General features: G+C 41.8%; 1 protein-coding gene across 1 annotated transcript in view; it reads left to right on the forward strand.

Moving 5' to 3' along the window:
- Window positions 1–22088, forward strand: part of snx19b (sorting nexin 19b) — a 50437-nt gene extending 28349 nt beyond the window's left edge. Inside the window, exons 12-14 of the mRNA XM_034701461.1 lie at window positions 12259–12443; window positions 12536–12623; window positions 16446–22088. Coding sequence (XP_034557352.1) covers window positions 12259–12443; window positions 12536–12623; window positions 16446–16569 — 397 coding nt within the window. The 3' untranslated portion in view covers window positions 16570–22088. The remainder of the gene's footprint in view (window positions 1–12258; window positions 12444–12535; window positions 12624–16445) is intronic.
- Window positions 22089–24976: the final 2888 nt, after the last annotated feature.

Genomic DNA, 24976 nt, shown 5'->3' on the forward strand with positions numbered 1-24976 from the left:
TCAGATCTACATGAACTATCTGACATTATACACCTGAGGCATTATTTGGTCATGCTAGCTAACTTCTAATTTGTCTGCGTCATCAGGCAAGTCAACGTTTTAGCAATGCCACAAGTTTACCTTGAATTTTAAACACTGCCAGTGTTGATCCCAGTTTTCCTGACAACAGCCATACTCCTTTTGGCCAGAGGAGGCAGCACCGGACAAAACTTTTAGACTTAAGGCTGATTTATACTTCTGCGTCTCCCCTACGCAGCAGGGGCTGACGCAGACTTGAGCCCCACATACTTGTGCGTCGGTGTGTCTGTGTCGCGCAGCAATTCTCCGCCGAAACACTAGAGGGCAGTGTGGTCTCTCTGATAGGCGGTCGCCTGCTTCCTGCCCCGCTACGATCTCTGTTTACTTTTCCACAGAGATTCAGAGCGTGTTCTGTTAATCTACAGCTGATACATGTTGCTGTTTATCATACAGACATGATTACATGAAGAATAGAGAGGAGGAGATCAAATACATAGCCGATGTGCGGCCGATGTCCGGGATCCCGGAAGTGTTGTAAATGCGGGAAATACAAAGCCGCCGAGCGAACCAATCACAGGGCTTGAGGTCCGCGTCGGCTCTACGGGGAGTTACATTTTGGAGGTGCTCGTCAGCTACGTGCGTAGGCCTCGGCGTAGGTACGGGAGCTACGCGGACCCCCGGCGTAGGGTACGCCGTTGATTCAACGCAGAAGTATAAATCAGCCTTTAGTGTTGGACTGTGTGTATTTTGTTGGTCTTTGTTATTTGTTGATGTTCATGGACTCAGTTTCTTGGACTAATGTTGGAACTGAAAGGAGTGCACATTCTTTCCTGGGGGGAAAAAGTACATATCTTTTGCATTTATTTGGAAACACAAATTGATTTAAAGTGCTTAGTGCATTTAAAAACTCAGTTTTAAGACTTCTATGGGTGTTGTAATTTAGAAGCAGGGAACTAACAAAAGTAGGAATTGCCCCAAGGATGTTGCTAAACTCTGATTGCTCAATTTTCCATGTGAGTATTTCCTGTTGGATTTTTGAGAAAAGTTACAAATGCAGGAATCACACTTACGAAATACCTAGAAAACAAACCATCAAAGTCTTTTTGCCTGGGGTAAATGATGTAGGATGACAGTATGCTTTCTGTAAACATGTTGTTTTAACACTCGTGGAATATTAGCCATGAATAGTGCTAAATGTATAAGCAGACGCAGCATTAATCATGCTCCGTCATTCTGACTACAGCCTGGACTATTCTCAGTACGGCTGGGCTGTTAATGCTGGACAATTAACACTTCATAATATCCACTGACCTCTAAATTTATCCTCGCTCCTTAAACCAAACAGAGCTGGTTTTGGTGAGCACCTGGCACTGACTTTATTTTTACCACCGCGGCGTTACTCGTAAAAGAAAAAACTGGAAAGCACTGTGACGCTTTTAGAGCTGTATTATGATACCTGAGATATATTGAGTGCTGGGTAGATTTGATGCAATTTATGGATTACTGCTGTTGTGTCACTTCATTACTTTGGGATCCATCAGTGAATCACTCTCCGAATGAGGACAGATTTGATCCTGAAAATAAACTAGATCATTTGATTTTATGTCTAGATCAGTGTTAATCTTGTTCAAGGTACTGATGTGTCCAATCTATTCATAACTCTTCATTTGGATGGCCATTTTAAAATTGCTCTTCTGGCAACAGATGGCTTGGTCTGTCACTGATGTCTGAATATCTTTGTTTTTGTCATAACTTGTTCTTTATTTGGGAACAATGATGTGGCGACAATCTGTACCTCAAAGGTAAACTTTACTCACACCATGCAGCTATTGAAAAACCCTTAACTGGGCACTGTTCCTACCAGACTTGAGGGTGAACTCACAACATTAGGATAGTGAGAGGTCAAAGGTTGCCGGCCTCACGCCTCTCCTTTTCTCCTGAAAAGAAAAAATAAATCAATGCCTGAAAGATTTTTACATCTGGTCTCTCTCTTTTTTTATCCCCGGGAGAATCGTTTGTGGTTGGTTAGTCAACAGTCTCCCCCTGCTTTACCACCAGTTACTTGTTCTGTCTGCTGTCTTTAGAAGAGTCCATGTGCTCTGCAGAGACTCAGAGAGAAAATTTTAACTGTTAAAGACGGTGGTGCAGCCTCACCTGTTTGATAGGAGCCTGCACATGTCAGGGGTTTGATTTTTAGAATAAAGTGTTATTCAAAGAAGTTCATATCTGAAAACACCTAGAGGAAAGATTAGAGTTGGACAAATGGCCCCAATTGGAATAGAAATCACTCATATAAAAACATTGATCATATAAATACGATATGGATTTGACTTGTGATTGCGTGAGAACACTTTGATGCAACATGGCGGCGCAATACATTGGAGAATAAAAACGAGAGCCCTTTAACAAATGTAGAAGAATTCAACTTTGTTAATCGCATTGATTGGCAAAAACAAAACGGTAAGCTTCTCGCATTCCTTCTGCATCCCCCTCCCGATGAAAACAATGCACTGTTTTCATGCTTCTTTAAAAACAAGACAAAGAAAGCATCTAATCCACACAACAGACGCTCGACCTCCATCTCTTTTATTGTGTCCCACTGCTGTGATGTCATGTTGGCGAGCTACAACGTGAGTCTTGCTGCTGTGATGCACACTTTAAGAGTCAGATCTGCTACTTGAGCATGTACACTCAGAGCAGATCACACCATGTGTAAACAGAAGACACAGATTTTAAAGGGGACATATCACGCTTTTTTCATCAATATATATTGGTCTAAGAGGTCCCCAAAACATGTCTTTAAAGTTTATGCTCAAAAAAACACTTTGAAATCAGATTTTGGCATGCCTGAAAAACCCTCTTCTTCATTCCTCATCAGAACACTCTGTTTTCCCTCTGACCACGCCCCCTCAGGAAGTGGATGTGCCTCGGCTCTCCAGCACGTTGATCTAATGTTTACATGTTGGCTGAATATACACGGCTGCTCAGAGATCGCGTTACTTCAACCCTCTGAATCTGATCCTGACGGAGAGGCGCCTGTAGCAGGACCTTTCTGAACGATTGGTCATAGATTTAGTGTTTCTTGTTGTTTTATTTATCAATATGTAGACGTGTGTCTTGGTACACAGCTACGAACATGTAGCTATGTGGCTATGCTAACTAGCGCTAGCACTTATCCATGATAAATAAAAATCATCCACTAGATCTTCAAATCTGCAGACGTGGGGAGTAAAACCGACCTCTACCAGAAAGGCAGCAGGACCTTTCTGAAGGATTGGTCACAGATTTAGTGTTTCTTGTTGTTTTATTTGTCAGTATGTCGACGTGTGTCTTGGTACACAGCTACATCTACAGCTACAGCTACAGCTACAGCTATGAACATATAGCTATGTGGCTATGCTAATTAGCGCTAGCACTTTTCCATGACAAATAAAAATCATCCAATATATCTTCAAATCAGCAGACGTGGGGAGTAAAACCGACCTTTGTGTTTATTAAGACAGCCTACAACTAGCATGCCTCCCTCCTAAGCTCCTTGTTAGCACACATTTGTGCAGGTAATGAAAAACAGAGGAGGGGATTCAGTATTATTTTATACAGTCTATGGGCTGAACAAGCTCAGAGCTCTGACTCCGTGACAGACCGGATATTGTTGTTACGTAACAAAAACACGGAAGTCTGAAACGGCTCATTTCACACACATTTACAGAAAGGTGGAGAGATCAGAACAGGGGCAGAATGGATTCTTTTCATTCTCGGGGGGTTTGTAGACATGCCAGGGACACATATTTCAGGTAGAGAACCATTAAAAAGTCAATTTTGCATGATATGTCACCTTTAATCAGAAAAGCAAACAGTGGTCATGCAACCAACCTGAAGATGGATGCACATTGACTTGTTGGGTGACAAATTAAACTGCAAGGCTGCAACGTTAGTGTGAATATTTTCAAACCTCTAATGTTTCTGATAATGTTTTTGTCGTTCTTTTGGCACACTGTGATAAGTGTTATCACATGTTAACACCTGCAGAAATAGGTGTTATCACGTCTCATGTTTGTGCATGAGCATGGGAAGAAAACAAAACAGAGACCCACTCTTCAAAACATTCTCACATTGCAGTTATCAAGACATAAGAACTGCTTGGTAAAATTAGCTTCCCATGAGTTTTCAGACTCTCGTCATGTTAGCCGTGTTCTCATCCACTTGAAGCTTCTTGTCCAAGGAGAATCCATGGCGTGTTCATTTTGAGAAACCCAGCAGGGTGTTCTTTAACTCAGGAATTCTTGGTCCACGGTGCACAGAGCTCGTCTCCACATGACTCCGGTCTGCCCTCAGCGTCGTGTCAGCATCAGGACGGTGATTCCTCCTTATTGCTCGCAGGCTGCAGATAAATGATCTCATCTGTGGGGATGTAAACGGTTTTTCATGAGGCCCATGTTCCCCTGCTGTTGTTCTCTCTGATGTAAGACCATTTAAGGACAGTGGAACTCTTAATGGGAACCAGTATAAACAGGACTAATTAACAGATGCTACGGTTCACTGCCCACCTTAGGATGTAGGTCACGATGGAACAGGTTTCTTATAGAGTACAGTTCAATCTCTAAAATGTAGAAAATTATGAAAAATGCCATCAGTTATTAAAGTCAAAATTTAACATTCTGTAGACTGATTACGCTTGAAATAAAGTGTTTCAAGCTTCTGTCTGTTTTGATTTTGGGCGACAGCTGAAGAAAAATACTCAAAATACCTGACCTTAGAAGTCTGCTGAACTGGCTGGCGGTTCACAGAGATCTGCATCAAAGCATGTTAATGGAAAGTAGACAGGAAGGGAAAAGGTGCAGAGGCAACAGGGACGACCTCAGCGTTCAGACAGCTTCACGAGGAGTGGACTGAGGCTGCAGTCAGAGCGTCAAGAGTGTAACGCACAGCTGCTTCAGGAAAGAGACTACAACTTACATTACTAATATCAAGACACTCCTGAATCAGAGACAACGCCAGAAGAGTCTTACCTGGGCTCAGGAGGAATCAAGGTCCTATAGTCTGGATGAAGAGTGGAGAGGCACAGAGTCAAAGTTGCTTGAAGTCCAGTGTGAAGTTTCCACAGTCAGTGATGGTTCAGGGTGCCATGTCATCAGCTGTTGTTGGTCCTCTGTGTTTTATCAAGTTAAGAGTCAATGCAGTGTCTACCAGGAGATTTTAGAGCACTTCATGCTTCACCTGCTCACAAGCTTTATAGAGTTTTCCTTTTCCAGCAGGACTTTATACCGTCCCACAGCGCCAAAACTACCAACAAATGGTGTGTCACTCTGCTTGATGGCCAGCCAAGTCACATGACCTGAACCCCAGAGAGAATCTGTGGGGTGTGTGTCAGGCCTTACTGATGCAGTGATTGGTGGTCAAGGAGCCTCAACCAAGTATTGAGTGTATAAATGAGTGAACTCGTCGGAAGTTGGACATTTTTGTATTTTAAATCCTTGTTTTTTCATCCATCTCAGGAAATATTCTAATAATTTGAGGTACTGGATTTCTGATTTCCATGGGCCACATTAGAATAGAGAAATGCATTAAATATTTCCATTTACGTGTAATGTAAAAGAAGTTTACCCTTTTTTGATCAAATGGCAAAAAAGTTAACCTTTCCAGTTTTCCCATTTTTTTGAGAAGCACCTGAATGTACAAAGTCACTGCATGTTCGTAACATGCTTCTCTCAAGCCAAAAAAAAAAAATACAGTTTGGATGATCCATCATGATTTATTGCATTATTCAATTCAAAAAGATGCACGGATTTAAACGACAAATAATTCAGCATCCGTAAAGTAATCCCCGTCGGTGTCTGGAGGATCAGGTCCTGACTTGGTCCACACCTGTTACACAAGGCCGGGACTTTCCATTTAAAACACCCTCGACTTCTGAGAATATTCAGCCTGATTTAGGGTGAGGGTTGGCGCCTTGGTAGAGCATGCAGGAGGAGGAGAGTGACGTGTTTGTAATGATGAATGTTTCATTGTTTAAATCAATGCAACATGAACTTAACAGATCAGTTATATCAGTGAAAGTGTGGAAAACAAGACACAGGTGAGCAGAAGAGTATCCAAGAACAGTCGTAACAACTCTATCAAGATGACATGCATGCTATGAATGCTCAGGACTGTTACCTTATCCCTTCACGCAAGAAGTGTAGCCCTTTAGGTAATGTCCTGGCGTGTTTAGGGGTGCAGTGCATGCATAAAAGGGACCAGAAGTCTGTGAGCATGTTCTTCTAAATATGAGATGTTGTTTTGTTTAATCTTTAAAGGTTTTAAGTGCAAAGAAAAGAAGGAAGGAAAGTAAAACCCCAAATGTCCTCAAAGCCCCATGACCATTTTTATCTCGACTAATCAGAAATGTCAGAGAGGAAAACTCCCTCATGTATTCCTGAAGCGCAGGACCTCTCTGAACCCAAAGGTCTCTTATGTAACTCAGGGAACTGGAAATCAAAAGGTGTAAATCAAATCAAGTCGTGTTAAATTTTCTGGAAATGATCCTTTTTCCAAGAACTCCATATTTTCACAACATATGTTATCTGGTTACGACACATTTCAGACCACCGGCATGCGGAGGGAAGTTTGTCCTGCAGCATCAGCGCTTACACGAGCAAAAAGAAGCAGCGGTGATCAAAGATGAAACTGAGAGAAGGTTTTATTTGTTCATCCTGTGTTCTGTCACGTGTTCAGATCTAAGAAGACGTCTGAGCGTTCGGTTTGTAGGAGTGTGCAGCAGTACAAAGCCTCTGCCTGAAGCTCGAACATGTGGAGGTGATTTCAGATAACAGGCAGACCTGTCCATGTGATGCATTCACTGAGACCACAGCCATTAAAAAGTTGTTTATCTGCTGTTTTACTTCACATCCTGCATGGATTACTTTGGTCTGAGGGAAGAAGTTTGTAGATTTAAATGCTGAAGAGATTTTTCTCTGGACCTTCAGTGAATCCAAACTGAAGGTGTTCATTAATCTGAGATAAAACAGGCAACGTTGAGCCTTCTCATGAAATCATAAAACATGCTGCTTTGTGTAAAGATACACATTTGTAACCTGGAGCAACAAATCCAATCACTTTTCAGACTCTTAAAATAATAATTATGCCTTCCTGTACCTCACACAGTTAAACCTTTTAGACAAATGTGTTTATGTTGTTGCAGAAAGAAGGAAGAAGGACTGGTACAAGAATGTTTGAGCATACTTTTTTCTTTCCAATTTCCACACAAGGAAGAAAACTGATGAGGAAATAATGTGAACAAGAAAGAAGGACAAATGTGAGCTAGTTCAGGCGGGCAACTTTCACATTTGCAGTGCATCATTCGCACATTACCTGAAGAATTATCCTCCAGATCAAGCAGCTGAAATGAGTTTCCTCTGAAGGGTGTCTGGGCTCAGCCTTAGAGAGAGGGTCAGGAGCTCGGACATCCGGAGGGAGCTCGGAGTAGAGCCGCTGCTTCTTTGCGTCGAAAGGAGTCAGCTGAGGTGGTTCGGGCATCTGATAAGGATGCCTCTGGGATGCCTCCCTTTAGAGGTGTTCCGGGCACTTCTGACTGGGAGAAGGCCCCGGGGTCGACCCAGAACTCGGTGGAGGGATTATATCTCCCGCCTGGTCTGGAATCACCTTTGGATTCCCCAGGACAAGCTGCAAAGTGTTGCTGGGGAGAGGGATGTCTGGGCCAATTTGCTTGGACTTCTACCTCCACGACTGACCCCGGATAAGTGGAAGAAAATGGATGGTTGGATGTTAAACATACATTATCCCTTACATGTAAAGCTAATCTGCAAGGAGTGATGAGGTTCGGAGCCTTGACGCCAAACACAACGTTCTGCTTCTTAAAGTTTGATCAATGCAAAGTGAGTTGACTGACTGAACTAACCATCGGCAGCTCAGAAGGCCCGAATGATTACACTAAACCTGTATTATACTCATGCATTTAGCAGCCAGTGCTGCTAGAAGGGTGGGTTAAAGTGTGTCATGGAGACTGTGTCATTGTTTGGTTCAGTGGGTGAATCAGGAACAATGTCACAAGACTACACAGTCAGTCAGTCTCTCAGAAGTGTATTCAGCTCCGTGTCGAATCTCTCTCTTTCTCTAAGTGTGACAGAACTGGAGCCAACAGACATTCATTAAAGGATAGTTTATTTTAAATGGACCACATTAAGCTGCAGTCTCTCCTCAGCCTTCAGGTTCTGGTTCCAGCACACGGACACTTCATTAATTGTCTCTCTCACGTTGGCGTCCCTCCTCTTTTTTCAAACAGCCACCTACCCCGACTCCTCCGGCTCCGTCACTTTTTCCAGCCTGATTGTTAATTAGGCCAAGTCATTTTCCAGCTGGGGTTTGGTGTAAGTGATTTTGTTTATATTTTTGCAGTGTCAGTAGAAATCAGCGCTAAATATAATGTGGAAACCCCGTGCACTCCAGCTGGAGAGAGAGACCGAAAGCATCCCTTCTTCTTATCTGTCTTCTAAACTCTGAGGGTGGTATCTCTGCACTTATATTAAAGCTACAGCTAAAGTAGAACAACACATCTCTTAATGCAATGAGTCATATATCACTCATGCTCTTTCTTTTGCACGACGTATTGAAGCATCGGTTTTAATTCCTGAGTCCTCAAACCTCCTCACAGGAGCTCAGACTGAAATGTGAGTTTGTTTTCTCACTGTGTGCACAGCTGCAGCTCATTAATCATCATGATTGTCCATAATTAGTTTATGTGTCATTACTGATGTTTCAACAGGCAGAAAATTCCTTAATAACTCTCATATTTTCAAATAAGATTTCTTCATTCTGTGTCACTAAAGCAAAGCAAAGCCTTCATTTAAGAGCTCGGCCTCATCGGAGACGTTATTTATTGTATCAGGTTCCTGCTTTGACTGCAGTGAACATCAGGGTGCTGATTTTATCCAGAGCCATCATTATTGAGTCTTAACATTTTCAGGATACTCAGGCAGTCGCTGTTATTTTCAGGAAACCACATGCGTAGGATCTTTCAGAGGTCAATAACTGCACAGAGACTGTTTACATGCAACTTTGCAGATTGTTCAGACCAAGACAGTCGACTGTGAGCATGATTCATTGCGCACTTCAAACTACAGGGGTGTCAACTACAGTAAAGGGAGCAGGTCTAGACCGTACTCTATGTTCTATTATTAACAAAGACCCAACATCAAGACAGGATAAGATCCAGTCCCATTTTACAGACAGGACTCAGTCTGATCTCATCTTAATCCGCCATGAGCAGAGCACTTTGCAGCATTTAGGAAGTTACAGTGGCAAGGACAAACTTCTTTTAACAGGCAGAAACCTCCAGCAGGACCAGACTCATGTTAGACACACATCTGCTGAGACCGTGTTGGAGAGAGGGATAGAGGGAGATGAAGAGAGAGAGAGATGATAGTGATGAGACAGATAGTAGTTTCTCAAATATTGTCCACACACTCCTCATTCCCCCAGAGTTAATGTTGCACCAAAACAAGTGTAAAGTTCATTTTTATATCTGGTTGGTGTGATTTCAGATCTCATATGAAGTTCTCCAGTAAAACCATCCCCGATACCTGAGTGACCCGCCTAGGTACCATCTTTCTGTTAGAAACATTCAACTGATCCAATCCCCAGCCCCTCAGGAACTTTGAGTCCACGCTGAGGAAGCCTATATTCTCTCCGGATATCAATCTGACTTCTGACTCGTCTGATACCCCGCGTCTCTAACTCTCAAGTATCAATTAGTGAGAAACGATCTGCTTGAAGCCGGAGTCACAGCCGTATTTATAGCAGGTGAAAACTTTCTGCAGGTTGAGTTTCCTGAGCGAGTGTCTGATTACTAAGTGACTCAGAAATCTACACCTTATTATTTTCAGGATGTATTGAAGGAATTGAAGGTTTTTATTGCAGAGACGTTTGGACCTCAACTTATCCAACCTCATCTCGAACATAGCCCGCTCTATCCTTGGAAAGTTCTGGATGTTACCTACCATCCAGTGAGCCGATGCATTACCGCTCCTGTTTTCCGTCAGCGGTTGTTCAGCTCGAGACGTAAAATACCATCTTTAATAAGGATTTGGCTTCTGGTGCTCCGTTATGAAATCCTAAAGGAAAGAGACGTCACATTGAGGCTGGCACATCATGTCTATCCATAGCTTATGCGGCTGCAGCTCAGCAATGTGGGAACAGTCCAGAGCAGGGTAATGAAATAACTTCGTTAGAGGCCACATGAAGCGAGCAGAAGAAGCAGAACATTAGGCCCAGAGGGAGGTCCCTGCTTCTCCTTAACAGACCGCTGAGGTTTCAAACGATGTTGCATAACAGCATCTGCACGGTGTTAAACATTTAGGGTGTCTGCACTCTTTGAGGAACTCGTTCAGAACCTCAATTTATACTTTCAAAGCCTTAAATGATCTTGAATCTTAAGATAACTCAAATTGAAGTGACCACCTCTGGCTTTATGTTCCTGACCTGCACAATGCTCGAACACTTGAGCCACCTCGAGGTGTTGTTTTTCAGCTTTTACTTTGTGCTTTAAATAACCCCGCTCCTCCAGTCTGGATGGCGACCGGCTGTGTTTCCAGTCCTCTGACGGTAAATCTTGGTGTGAAGAAGGTCAGGTCAGCAGAGAGGGTCAACTTCTGTGAATGTATTGAATGTACTCATCACAAGACCTTAAATCCAGCCGCTGTGTGGGAGGCTGGAGGGAAGTGGACTCAGGTTGAAACCAGTTCCAGTGAGAGGTTGTGCCAGGCCGGACTTCTGCTGCGTGTTTTAAATATGTGTGGGAATGCAACGAGGCATTAAGAGGGAAGGGTCTGAGAGCAGGATCATTAGTTTAAGATCAGGTTGCCAGAGGTCAATCAGTCAATCTTTATTTATAAAGCGCCAAATCACAACAAACGTTATCCTCAGATTCTGTCCAAACAGAGTAGGTCTAGACCCTATGTTCTATTATTAACAAAGACCCAACATCAAGACTGGATTAGATCCAGTCCTATCTTACAGACAGGACTCAGTCTGATCTCATCTTAATCCACCATGAGCAGAGCACTTTGCAGCATTTAGCAAGTTACAGTGGCAAGGACAACCTTCCTTTAACAGGCAGAAACCTCCAGCAGGACCAGACTCATGTTAGACACACATCTGCAGAGACCGTGTTGGAGAGAGGGATAGAGGGAGATCAAGAGAAAGAGAGATGATAGTGGTGAGACGGATAGTAGTAGTTGTAGCAGCTGGAGTCTGGCACGTCCACAGCAGCAGGCCATCATCGCTGGCAGAACTGGGCCATCTCTGAGCTTCTCTGTCCAACTTTCATGATGTCAGTCCGGGACACATACATACCACTTTTCGACCGAGGCAGTTCCAGGGGCCGCTTCGAAGCCAGCGCTCAGTTGAGAACGTTTTTTTCGTGTTTCATCTGCGAGTCGGGCTCCTGGTTGGGAAAAGCAGTCACGTAAATCTGACTTCATGACGTGACACTTCCACGGGCCCGAGCGGGTGGAAAAACTAACAGGTGCCGCATTGGTTCACGAGTTCAACCAGCACGAGCACCAGCCCGGAAATGCTACCCAGTTTGCCTTAGTAACAGAGTAGCTTTGCATGATTTGCAGCTCAAAAATCTCCTTTTAATTTCATACTGTGGTCCATGCAAACCCTAATTTTAGCTCTATCAGCCTCTGCATGACACGCTTTGTTTTGACTACTTTTCCAGTGAGATAAAGTCCGACTTCCTTCTGCACACCCTGCTCTGTTTCCTATTTTACTCTCCAAAATATGCAAAACAAACATCGTGCTGCTCTTAAGAAGACCTGGAACTGCAGACTGATACCAGAAACTCTTTGAGGGAACTTTTACTGAGGTGATAAATCAGTTTAATAGCGAGGAGTCCTTGCATGTTTGCCATTAGAAATACTGCAGATTTATGACTCTTTGTATTCGTTGGACTTTTTAAACCAAGAGAGCCTGCTCACGTCTAATGTACTGGCATGAAACCACGCTTATTTTTAAAACATTACTAACTCTGTGGTGGTTTCGATAAAAGTAAATGGTCCAGCAAACTGCTTGATACTGTTAAGATGGCTTCAATGGTTAAAGGCTTGAAATCGTGAATCAATCAGTCGGTCCATACTTGGCTCCTACGGGGAAATCCAGCAGCTATAACTTCCAATGTAGGGACCAACTTCAAACTCTCTTCATGAACTGTGCTCTTTGTTTCCTTTTGTCAAACTTCAGATGGTTGGATGTGAGTGTAGCCAACCTGACGTGCACGTCGTACTGGGTGGCGTACCTTCAGGTCATCCAGGAGGCCGTGTGGCCCGGAGGAGCTCTGCCCACTGAGCCTCAACTGGAGCGCAGCCAGCAGGAGAAGGACGACACGAGGCAACAAGCTCTGCACTGTCTGATGAGACTCCTACCAGGTGAACACTCTTTCCCCTCAGACTGTAGGCTTTAAGTTTATTAATAAGTGTGCACAGTAATGAGAGAGGGTAACATGTCTTTGTGTCTCTAGATCTGGTCTCAGACATGCTGGGCTCAGACAAGTACAAACTCAGCTGGGAGACTGCGCTGGACTCTCTTCAGGACCCCTACATCAACAGGTGAGTGCTCACTCCTCTCTCAAAGGTAGCTTTGTTATAGGTGCTCACATTATCAATCAACATAACACACCAATGATCATTTATGTATGTGCATCCTGTCCAATAAGAAGTATCCTGATGATTGTTGTCTGCACATTCATACTGATGGCGTAACTGTGATTCCTGAAATCCTTCATCCAAACACTCCATGATAGAGACTCTTACCTCACAGGCAGATTTCACTGCTCCCACAAAAGTGACAGAAATGAAACAAAAAGTGAAAAAGAAATCTGCTTATTTTCAAATTAGAGTTTTAGACGGCCACAAAAACGTCTGCAAAGTTGGCATTCAATTTCGAGATAATGACTTCCCCTGCTGTCTTAGACCGTTAGAACTTTAATCTGAGCTTTATTTAAGAGATAACAACACTTTTTAGCATTCTTAATCACTAAACCTGCAGAAAAAACATGATAAACACACCATAAAAGCTGCTGCACATGCTGATGTGTGCACAAAACCCATGCACCACCTTGCCCAGCCTCCTTAGCTTAAAGCTATACTTAAAATTAGTTTTGAAGTGACTTCTGATGTGTCTCTTTTTCATGCTAATACTTATATTAAATACTTGCAGTTCTATTATCTGCTCTGTGAATCAAACCTGTCTTCTTCCTCTCATGCCCGGCCCACACTGTCAGATTTTAAATATCTTAACACATGTTAAAAATGAGAGAGACCTCACACACGAGGATAAACAGTGATAGATTTAACAGCTTTGTTCTTACGGTGTGCTGAGAGTCACACACTGACAGTCCACGCTCTGTGAACTGGAAACCCTCACACACTCTCACAGTGAAACATGACGGTGTTTCCTGCAGAATGAGGCCATACCTGTGGAGGTGGAGGCGTTGAACTGTGAAAATATTAAAAACATTACCCCCTTTGAGCTTTTATTATATTAAATTAAAGAAAAATGTCAAATTGGAAGGCAGATAAACTCGTCCAGTCCTCCCAGGGAGACACTGGGTGACTCTCCTCGTCAGTGAGATTGGGATATGTTTTACGAGACATGATGTGCAAACACGCTTGTTGCTGCAACAAATCCACAAGTTGGTCCTCCTTTACTGACGTCCACGGCTCTGTTTGTCGTGCTTCCTCGTTAAAGACAGCTTGCTTCCCATTGGCTATCGTTCCACTCTGCATGACAATCCTCAAAGTGCGTGCTCGGCTGCCCTCTGAGTCTTCCAACAGGATCTTTGATCATAATAGTGATTGAGTAATGTTTACAATTTCAAATCAGTGCAAACAGGATTGTTTTCCAGGCAGATTGAGGGAAGTAAAATTACTGTTAACACCTCACACTACAGAATATCAGACGAGATGATCTGTATAAGAGTCAAGACTAATCTCGATTATATCTCTGTAGTGTGACCCAGGAGAGGATTTATAATCTCTGGTCTTTAAAGGCCCTGTGAGGAGTTTTGAACTGGATGAGAAACAGACTGAAAATGATACCGATGCCTCTTTATGACCTTCACTAGCAAACAAGACCATCAGCAGCAACACTGATGCCTGCTCTGTTGACATTTTTAATGCCTGAAACTGCCCTGAGGGGGTAGGTGTCAGACCAGATGATGGACATCTCGCTTCAGAAACAGCCTTTATGTGACTGTTTTCATGGAAACTAATCACATTGCCTGATAAAGTTGACTGTGAAAAGACAACAGGATGGGGCTTTTGTTGAAAACACTACTTTTGCATGTATAGGACAAGAGATAAGTGGTATCACTTTGTCCACAAGGGGGCGCCAGAATCGACACAAAACAAAAGTTCCTCACAGCAGCTTTAAGTTTGGTGATTTCTGAAGTTTCCTACAGAAGTCACGGCTGCCAAGTTTTTTGTCTGTAGTCATGAATCATCGTCCGAGTCCATTCAAAGATGGATTCCTCCTGCGTTTTAACGTGTGTAACTATCGTCCTCTAGCCTATATCCTCCTCTGAATACCTTTGGCTGCATGTGTTTCTGCTCATCACCTCACTCTGCTCAATGTAGGTCAAAAACCTGCAGGAATGTGTTTCTGTTGGACGAAGCACCTCCAGCAGGATGATGTCACCGTCAGGTCACGTCCACTCTGACGCTTAAACATTACCTGATGGCCCCGTTAAATCTGCCTGCGTGTTGTCTGTCTGCTCTCGTGTGTGCTGCCTCTTTTTTTTTAGTGGCAGGTGTGTCCAATCAAACGGTCAGGGGAGGGTTCGTGCTCAATTACACTCAGACACGAGAAGCAGCTCACCTGGACTCGTACGGTGTGGCGGATTCCTTCGCCAAACAAGGTCACAGTAAACAAACTGAAGGCTGGAAGGTTCACAGATGAGGGAACAAACTGCTGCTGGAAGAAGTCTGCATCTTATCATAAAGAGTTCAGACTTCATAAACAAAGTTGCAGACTGAAACTAAGTTCAACTGGAAATACAGAAAACGTCACCTCTTCCATATTTGGTAGAAATGTAGACTGAGTTCTTGCATTGGGGAGGAAGGTTCTTTTTTTTAAAATGTACATCTTTTAAGGTGAAAGCAGCTGCATCTACGTAAGTACGTCGACTAAACATGCCTGCTTTGTTTCCACTGACAGGCTCAGACTGTTGTTAGATGTGTCAGACAGCCGTATGGACAGGATCTCTTTTCTTGTAAATTAAAGGAGCGTTTCAATGCACTCTTCTAAAGCCTCAAGAGTCCACTGATAAAAACTTGCAGAACAAGAGTTGTGTGTGCTGTCACCTGTGTTTTTTAAGGCTGATTTAAGGCTGCAACTAACAACTATTTCATTATTCAAACTCTTAAGGACCATTGAAACAATTTATCAACTCATTAAATCATATATTGCACAGTTTTTAGATTTAACATTACTCTTTTAAACCCAAAACATGTCTCTAAAAATGTTAATTCAAGCCTTTTTTGTCTCGGCTTTAAACATACACTGCAAAAAAAGCTTGAAACTAAGCGAGTGATGTGGTCTTCTATCCTGTAAAAAATATCTTTTTAAACTTAAAATCAGTCATATTTACCAAACAAACCCAGATAAACCTCTTATTTCAAGACATTAGGAGCAGAAATAAGACCTGAACTGGTTATAATGAGACATAAATCTGAGGATGTGACAGCAAGAGGTACTTTTTAAATGTACAGTGTCCAGAAATGAGAATATTTAATGATATCTTGTGGTCAGATTACGGATTGAAACGCTCCCTTGTTCACCCCTCCTGTCGGTGAAGAGACAGCAGCCTTTCAGGACAAGAAGCTCCTGTGATGCATGATCATGATGATCCTCCATCTGTCAAGTTTTTACCATCAATGCACATTATTCTCTGCTCAACAACAACCACTGTCTTCTTCTTCTTCTTCTTCTTCTTCTTCTTCTTCTTCTTCTTCTTCTTCTTCTTCTTCTTCTTCTTCTTCTTCTTCTTCTTCTTCTTCTTCTTCTTCTTCTTCTTCTTCTTCTTCTTCTTCTTCTTCTTCTTCTTCTTCTTCTTCTTCTTCTTCTTCTTCTTCTTCTTCTTCTTCTTCTTCTTCTTCTTCTTCTTCTTCTTCTTCTTCTCACGAAATACATAGACGTCTGATATTAGTTTGTCTGTTCTGTGCTGCTGCAGAAACATGCGTGCAAGACTCCATTTCTCATTTCTACCAAGTCTGTTCTGATAAATACGACTGAAATGACACACTGTACCTTTTAAGTTTCTTGAAATGAGACTTCTAAGACTCTTAATTGAGGTAAGATTTGCTCCGATTTTCACCAGCAGCTCCACTCGGTGTCTCATTAACCGTTCTGCTGCTCCTGTTCCCCAACAGACACCTGGTCTACTGCATCTTCGATCTCCTGCTTGAGTTCCTGGTTCCGGAAGTCCCAGAGGAGGATTTCCAGAGGAGCCTTCTGCAGACCCTCTCCAAAAACCCGGAGAAGCTGCTGGCATGAGGAGACCCCCAAACCCTTCATCCTCTCTCATCATCCTCACTGATGGTGTGAGGTGACAGTGAGGATGCTCCTGTTCTGCGTGAGAGCGTGAGTGAATGTTCGGTGTAAGAATGAAGATTTTCTCCTCTGCTGCCCACGATCAGGTGATCCAGTTTACCTTTGTCCTGTTTTTATGAGGAAATCTGGACCTGATCCAGGTTTAAAGATGACCAAATCCAGTTTAACAGTTCTTTACATCGCATACTTTGACCACAGGGGGCCCCAAAGTCACACAAAGTGAAAAAACTTTACATTTCACATTGAATTCATTTCTGCGGTGCCAAAATCAAATTTTTAACCAAACTGTTAATCTTATTAAATATGTCAGACTGTTAAAAGTATCCAGTGCTGTGAGTTTGACCTACTTAGAAAGTTCTGTCACATCTTGCTCCTGTAATCTAGCTTGGTCAGGATTATCTTGATTCTTCACACCAAAGAGGTCCAAACCGTCACAAACTGGAGGTTTGATTCAGATAAAAACTAAGACTGGATTACCTGATTTCATCCCTGTTTCAACCTGATGCTTTAATCTGATGAGATCACCTGTTGTCAGCCTCAGTCCTTGTCTTTGTTGATGTATTTAACGTGACGCTCTCGAACACGCTGTCCTGTAAACACAATCGCTCTAACACATCCTTCAGTGGAAGCAGCTTTGATTACATGAGAGCAGCTGGTCCGTGTTAGATCTCGTCTGACGTGCCGTTCACGTCTAAACATGTGGCAAATCCTCGCCTGATCTCCACGTCCAGCTTCTTCCTGCCTCCTAAGCTCCCCGGCTTCCACTAAACTCACTTCAGATGGTCCTCACACTCTGTCCTCAGACCCACACCTGCTGCTCCGCTCTGGAGGAGCAGCAGCGTTTCCCCCTCCACTTAAATCTCAGGACCCTCTCCGGGGATTGAGCATCCCTGTTTCTGAGCTCTTCCTCAGCATCCTACAGGCTCAGTCTCCAGCCACACACGTGAGTCTGACACAATGTGAGCTATACTTCCTAAACCCGAGCCGTCCTGAGGGATCACATGTCTCTGGTAGTGATTTGAACCTACAGATCTAGGTGTAGGGAAAGTACATCCTGCAGTGCAGCGTGGTGAAGAGCTGTCCACGAGATATTTTACTGGCTGCACAGAAACGTCATGCTTTCTTTAACAGGTCCCTCAGAGAATGATCTGTGCAGTTAATGTCTATATTTTATAGGAAGCTGGCTCCACAAAAACAGCTCTATGAAGGACGGAGGAAGGATTTGGCTTCGGTCCATCAGAGGAGAGGTTTTGTTGGTTTCTGTAAAACAGTTTCTGGAGTCTCTGTGTCTTTAAGATCGTTATCTGTGATAGGTGGCTAACGTAGCGGCGTTACAGCTCAGTATAGAAGCATACTTTCTCACATATTGTAGCTGCATTGATCCATGCTGTTAGCTTTGAGTTAATCTGCAGGATTATCAGTTTCTGTTTCTGCAGAAATGCACGGACCTCAGCCTGCAGGGGGTGAAGAAAACTGAGGAGTGGTGACGATGTTATGAAGTGAAGCGTGCATATTAACCCTAACTTATAGCTCTTATGTATTTCTGGAGGTTTTAGAGACTTATGTTTCATCCACATTGATCTCAAGTAGCAGAATTCGTTCCTGAAGCTCTTCTTCTTCATCGTGCCTCATCGTGCCTCATCGTGCCGGCTGACCTCCCTCTCCTGATTGTGCCTCCGTCTAAATGGTCCCTCGGTTGCATGCTAATCTGAATGCATACTTGTGGTGCAGTTTTTCCCGCTCCACTGCATTCAGGCAATCCTTCTCACGCCTCGGTTCCTCATGCACACATCTCACTGACTGCATTTCATCGTGCAGCTTCAGTTCCTGCTTCCACATTTGATGCAAATTGAAGTCTGTGTTCTTTGATTCTTGTTTACACTTTCCACAGCACAATATGTGACTATTGAAGTCCATGTTCCCACTAAGAGACCAGGTCTGGTTTTTAAGTGCAGCCAGATTATGTCTTGATGGTTTATGAAAGCCTTAAACACTCAGATTAAATCAAAGACACATTCAGACGTGGTTTGAAATTCATCTGAGATCAGTGTCCTGCATGTTTGCCTCAGTGTGGAGGTCTGGTAGCTCAAATCAAACTTTGAAGCGTCTGTTTGGCATCTGAAGAGCATCAGAGCATCATCAGCTGACATCCTTCTGTCGCCACAAAGTGACAGAAACGTGATCGGCATGTTTGCCTTTTCCTCAAGATGAGTTAAGCCCAACAAAAACAGACGATTATACGTAGACGATGGTAAAAAAAATCTATCCTCATCTCTGGTAAGACCATGCAGCTTCGCCAGTATCTACTTCAAACACAAGGAGTAAACAGTAAGACCTCTTCTCAAGCAGTCTTCAGAAACTCCTCCTGTTCTTATTTTTTAAACACCCATTGTTTATCTGACACCTCCACCTCTGCCGTCCTGTCGTCAGTGAGCTCTGTGATCCTCTCGTCACCACTCAAACCATCTGAAGAGAGTTTAAACGAGGTCGCCTTCCTTCCTTCCTTCCTTCCTTTCCAACAAACTGTTAACATGTTTTTGCACTTTGAGTTTCCGCCTTGTTGCCTCGTCGTTGTGACATTAAAATCAGACTCTTTACGGGTTACATGAAGACATTATCAAACACAGAAATCTATTCCTCTGTCATGGACGTGTGGAACCTGAATGTCTTAAAAGTAGTCTTTAGTTGCAGTTCTAGAGTGGAGATAATAATCTAGATTAAATCATTCTTTGTGTCGTGAATCCAGTTTAGAAAAGTCATGATGTGAGATGTAAAACTGCACATTTCAAAGATTATGTTTTGGACTTTAAAGCCAGCTTTAAATGTATGTTATTGAGACTTAATAAGCAGCATTCCTTCATTTCAAAGACCTCTAACAGCACTCACGTCTCCTGTAAACAAGTCTGCATATTCAGTCAAACCTGGGAAACGTTACATTCCAACATGAAGTCAAAAAGGAGTCCTGTCTCAGCATTTTCATTCCTGCTGTTTTGCACTTCCTCGTCTTGAAATGCCTTCGTTCTTCGTGATTCATCGTATTTATTTACATATTTATTTGTTGATTAATTCAGTGACCTCCGTCCGTTAAAGAGAGAGCGAGGTGCTGACAGAGAGGAGCGTCCTCTCTCTCTAATGAAGTGCTCGATGAAGTTTGATCTGTTGTGCGGTGATCAGCTGATCATGCCTTAGTTACACAGAAGCACCTGTCTCTGCTCTCTGTGTCAGACTGTGCTTTAATGTTGAAGCTCTTATTGTTCTTTGTTGTAAAGAAAGTTAAAGTTACATGTTGGTTATCTCCCTGCTGCCTGTTAGTGCCACCGTTACCACGAACACAACTAACTCCTCTCAAGAGCCTGTTCATGAGTCTGTACTTCACTGCTTCAGTCTCTGAGAAACATAATAATGCACATTCCTTATTATTCCTCATTATTCCTTATTATTCTTTAATATTCCTCATTAGTATTATTCCTGATGTCGTCTGTCTTTATTCCAGGGCGAGTTCCCTCCATCACAGAGATTCTTGTTTGAGGTTTAAACCAGTCTGACTTTGTTTTTATACATATCCATAAACTTCTTCTTTTACTACTTTTGAAATCACATTCCAAATATGTTTGTTGTAAATTTAGTTGTCTAAAAACTTGCTCACAGGCAGTGGACCATTTTTTTTTTTTTGCTATGTGGTGTTCAACCATCCTGCAGAGAAATCATTAAATGTGTAAACACAGAGATCTTAAATGAAGGACAGTATTCTGTGGTTTATTTGTTGTTCTGTGATGATTGAGCTGTCGAAGAAGATTGTGAGTTTGGAGTTTTAGTTATTTAAGCTATCGAAATATCAAATACAAGGTTTGCTTTATTGAAAGAGAAAATGTAACAAACATTATAAGGTCAAAAAAACTTTCTAACTGGAATAAAAACAGAAATGAGGCAAAAATGAACTGAAACTGAATTATGTACATAAATGTATATATATACAAAACTAACTAACATGAGATAAAGTTAAAGAGTAAATCATGTCGTTTTCATATTAGTCTGTTTATTAGTATGACAGAGGATTTCAGCCACATCAAGCACTGGAAATAAATGAGAGATTTAAGAGATTTTCTTTTTAAATTTACAAGAATAAATTCATGAGAGATAAAGAATCAGATCTATGAGAATAATGTCACAAATGAAATCAGCCTGCACATTTTAGAGAATAAAGTTGTAATTTTGTGTGAAAGAAGTCTTAATGTCAGGCTCTGGTTGATCTATAAGCAGACTTAAAATATGCAGACAAACAAGGATGATGGATTCATTTGTGAAGTTTAACCAAACAGCTTATGAGCATGAGCGTGCTCAGGCTGCCTGTTAGTCGCTCTTCTTCTTCTCTTCTACAGATGTATGTTTTTGCACGATGGATTCAGAATCCTGATTCTTCTGTAAACATGTAAGATGTGCCAAAAGATTGAAAATTCTGTTTCCCTCACGAGTCGCTCCACGTTCTTTATTTTAGTTCAGGCGGCTGCTCGTCAAAAGAACTGAAGCCTTAACTCGTGACTTTATTCTCAAAGATTGTGACTTTGTGGTCATAAATAAGTTTATTTTCATTATTTTATGACTTTATTCTTTTTTTTTTTTGTATTCAATAGACTTAATGATCCGTCATATTTTGGGTAGATATTTAATCTGTTGTCTAGTTTTTTTTGTGGTGATAGTTTTCAGCAGTTGGCGCCACGTGACGTCACACATCTTTGTGTTGATCCTACTTTTTTTAAATCACAGCAACAGAAAACAAAACAACTATCACCAACACTAAGACTGATAAACACTAGACTAAAAGTTAGTATTGAAAAGAAGAAAGGAACTAAAGGAACAACTAACTCTGATCAAATGTGTTTCAGACTGATATTTTTTAACCATCTTCAGCGTCTTAGAGACTGACCGGACTTAACCCCTCATACCAACATAAAAGCAAGAACATTTCAGCTCTAATGAGGCATTTCATTCTTTAAAGGCTCCACTGAAACAAGAAGGACGAGATGTTCTGCACATTTTATGACCATAAAAACATAACACCAAAAACTTCATGTAAAAATAACAGGCTCTCGTTAAAGGTTCTTAAAAAGTCACGGGAGGAGACGTTGCTGTAGTGGTGGCATTAATCTGCAGCTGTTCAGATGGAGTGTGATCTACAACATGTTTCATGTAAATATTGTACACACTATGCTGTTTGTGTCTTCACTTCCTGTTTATGCCAAACTGTAATTAAACTGAAGCTTTATGTGTCGTAGAGAAGAGAGAGACCCTGTACAGCTTTGTCCTCGTTTCCTCTCCGCTCATGTGAACATGTGAACATGTGAACATGTGAACATGTGTTGTGCATGTAAACTTGTGACTCTGTCTTTTAAAACCTTCACTGGTTGTTTCTGTGCATATTTACAAAAAACAATAAAGGTACCAAACATGAGTTATTAAATCTCTGACTGTTGTTCACACTCATTATTTCCTCAGCCTGAGGCGGGCGAGATGTTTTACAAGAGGCTGCAGAGCTGCTGGCTTCTCTTTTATGAGATTCACTTTAAATCCAACCCAGGCGTCTGTAGCTGTTTGGAGGCTCACCAGCGATACATTCAGCCTCTTTAGCATCATATAAACACGATATCATTATTTTTACCTCTTTATATGGACGTGTACGATTGTTTTTAGGCTCTAATTGCTCCTAAATAGGTTCAGATGAAAGCCTGAGACTGTGAGGGTGGCACCAGGTCGCTTCTCCTCATGCCTTGGAACCAACACAGCAACATGTCAGCGCCCATCAAGGTGATATTTTGGCTTATTTTGGCGTGTTTCCAAATCTTCATGTCTTCCTCAGAGACTCTACTGTCGCAGAGAGCTCAGTGATGTTAGCATGCAGGCTAGTTAGCTGGTCATCATGCTTGTTAGCCGAGTGCTCAAGGTCTTAAATAGTCCTGCTTTGTGCAGCTACTTTTTCTCCGAGGGCTGGTGTTGTGGGCTTCCGCAGTCGGACTTGTTAGACTCACCTTTGGTCTAAAGACTCATCATTTATAAGGTTGTGACCTCAAACAAGTAGCTCCCTGTAAAAACACTCTGAACACGTGACAGAAGGGATCAATGGACGGAGATAAGAAGTAAAAGTAGTAGTAAGCAGTAAGGATTATGCTTTTATTTTATTTTTTCCTTTTAAATTCTGGATTTGAACATGATGTTATTTCACATCATACTGCTCTGTCAATAATACCGTACTTTTTGACAACAAAATAAATGTGTATGAAATGTTTGTAATGAGAACCAAACCAAGAGTTGGGGTGGGGGGTATGTATGTGTTTCTGTTCTCTAACCTTTAGTTTTGTTTTGTTTGTTGTTGTTGTTTGTTTGTTTTCTCTTTAATCTTCACTGTGCAGTTCTTGCTCTTATCCCCTTTATTTAAAATTCTTATTATTGCTATTATTATTATAATGTTCTGACTTATTTATTTTCAAACTATGGATTCCAATTCCATTATAATGTATGTTACTTATTTTTTGTATCTTTATTCTTTTTATTTTCATAAAATGTAAAAAAAAAAAAAAAAAACTGAGCACAAATGATTTACTTTGACTGTAAGAAATAAAAATATCATTATAAGAAAAAGTAAAAAGTAAAAGTAGGATTTTTAATTTTTTTTTAATTCAATTAATTTGTAAAGGACCATGTACGATATTTAACATAAATGTCACCATCTGATGCATTGTACCAGAGTTAGCTTAGAGCTAATTTACATCTGCAGTCCCTAGGCAGGTCACAATTAAAACATCACATTGTTAAAACACTCGCTCGCTGGCACGCACGCACACACGCACAAACAAACAAACAAACAAACAAACAAACAAACAAACAAACAAACAATCCTACAAACAATACTGTATATCAAGTTATAAGTATCAAATCAGTGGTTGCAGTGTTGAGTGTCCTTTAGCAGACTTTTCAGTTTTGTTTTGAAGCTGCTGAGAGATTCACTGTTCTTAACATCCTCTGGTAAGGTGTTCCACTGAGTTGTGGATTTCACAGAAAAAGCTGACTGTCCAAAGGCAGTACGGCGAAATAGCACAATGCAATTTCTAAACGAAGATATTCTTGTGGATTTAACGGAGTCCACTGAGCGAAAGTTGATAAACTGACGCAGTGGAGGCGGGGCCAAGCCATTTAAAATCTTATACACAAGACACACATTTGAATACAATTTAAAATTCTCAAAGCTCAAAAGATGATGTTTCTCCAGTATCCTGCAGTGGTGATATTGCATTGTTTTTTTGTCCAGTATTTTTAAGGTTTGTTTAGACAGAGAGTGAAGTGATGATGTTAATTGTTGATGATGATAACGGAAAGTCTTAAATGGTTTGGTTGCTTCATTGTAGATGTTCCTTATTTAAAAAATAAAATAAAAAAATCCTTACTTATTTTTGTGCATTGCCTTTACACTGCTTGGCAGTACCTGCACCCAAATGGACTTGAAGCACTTTGTTACCCGTACTGATCTTGTTTCCTCTTGTCTAGATCTTTGCTTGTGTTGCTTTGGATAAAAGCGTCTGCTAAATGACATTGTAACATTGTAAGTGGTTTAATGACTGTCTCCCCAGCCTGACCCCAGCATGTGATACAGTATGACGTGTGATGGTCTGTGGCAACAAGCTCTACCATCGACGCTCCAAACCCTGGAGACTCTTAAGTCTCTGCAAACAGATGATTCAAGACTTCACCGTGATGTCATCTGAAGGTATTCTCTCAACAACTAAGTCTGATTTGATTAAGCTTCAATTAAATCCGTCGATGCATTTCAGCCTTCATAGATAAAACCATTCATGTATTTGTTCTCATATTTAAATTGTTTGATGATAAAAGTTGGATTTGCAGCTCCTGAGATCATCCTGTGCATTTCATCATCCCGTGTGACGTGGTGTGATCGTTAAATATCAGAGAGGACAAAGTGCCAAATAGTGCCACAGTGCCAGTAACAGCCGCTCAGTGTGTGTGTGTGTGTGTGTGTGTGTGTGTGTGTGTGTGTGTGTGTGTGTGTGTGTGTGTGTGTGTGTGTGTGTGTGTGTGTGTGTGTGTGTGTGTGTGTGTGTGTATGGGGAGGACTCTGTTCCTGGAAGTCTATTAACAGCTCTGTCTCCTCGATCAGTCCTCTGTGTTCCTGCAGAATAATCGACACATCTCTGAAGGAAGATGGAAACTTCTGAAGAACCTCTCTGACTTCACTTTGAACACATGTTGGGAACAGATATCAGAAGTCTGTCGTGTTCTTTCTGTTTTATCACAGCATTAAACTCTGCAGAGTTATGACTCTGCTGTTTGGAGGAACAACATC

The sequence above is a fragment of the Notolabrus celidotus genome, chromosome 14 (assembly GCF_009762535.1).
Source record: "Notolabrus celidotus isolate fNotCel1 chromosome 14, fNotCel1.pri, whole genome shotgun sequence".
NCBI classification, from domain to species: Eukaryota; Metazoa; Chordata; class Actinopteri; order Labriformes; family Labridae; genus Notolabrus; species Notolabrus celidotus.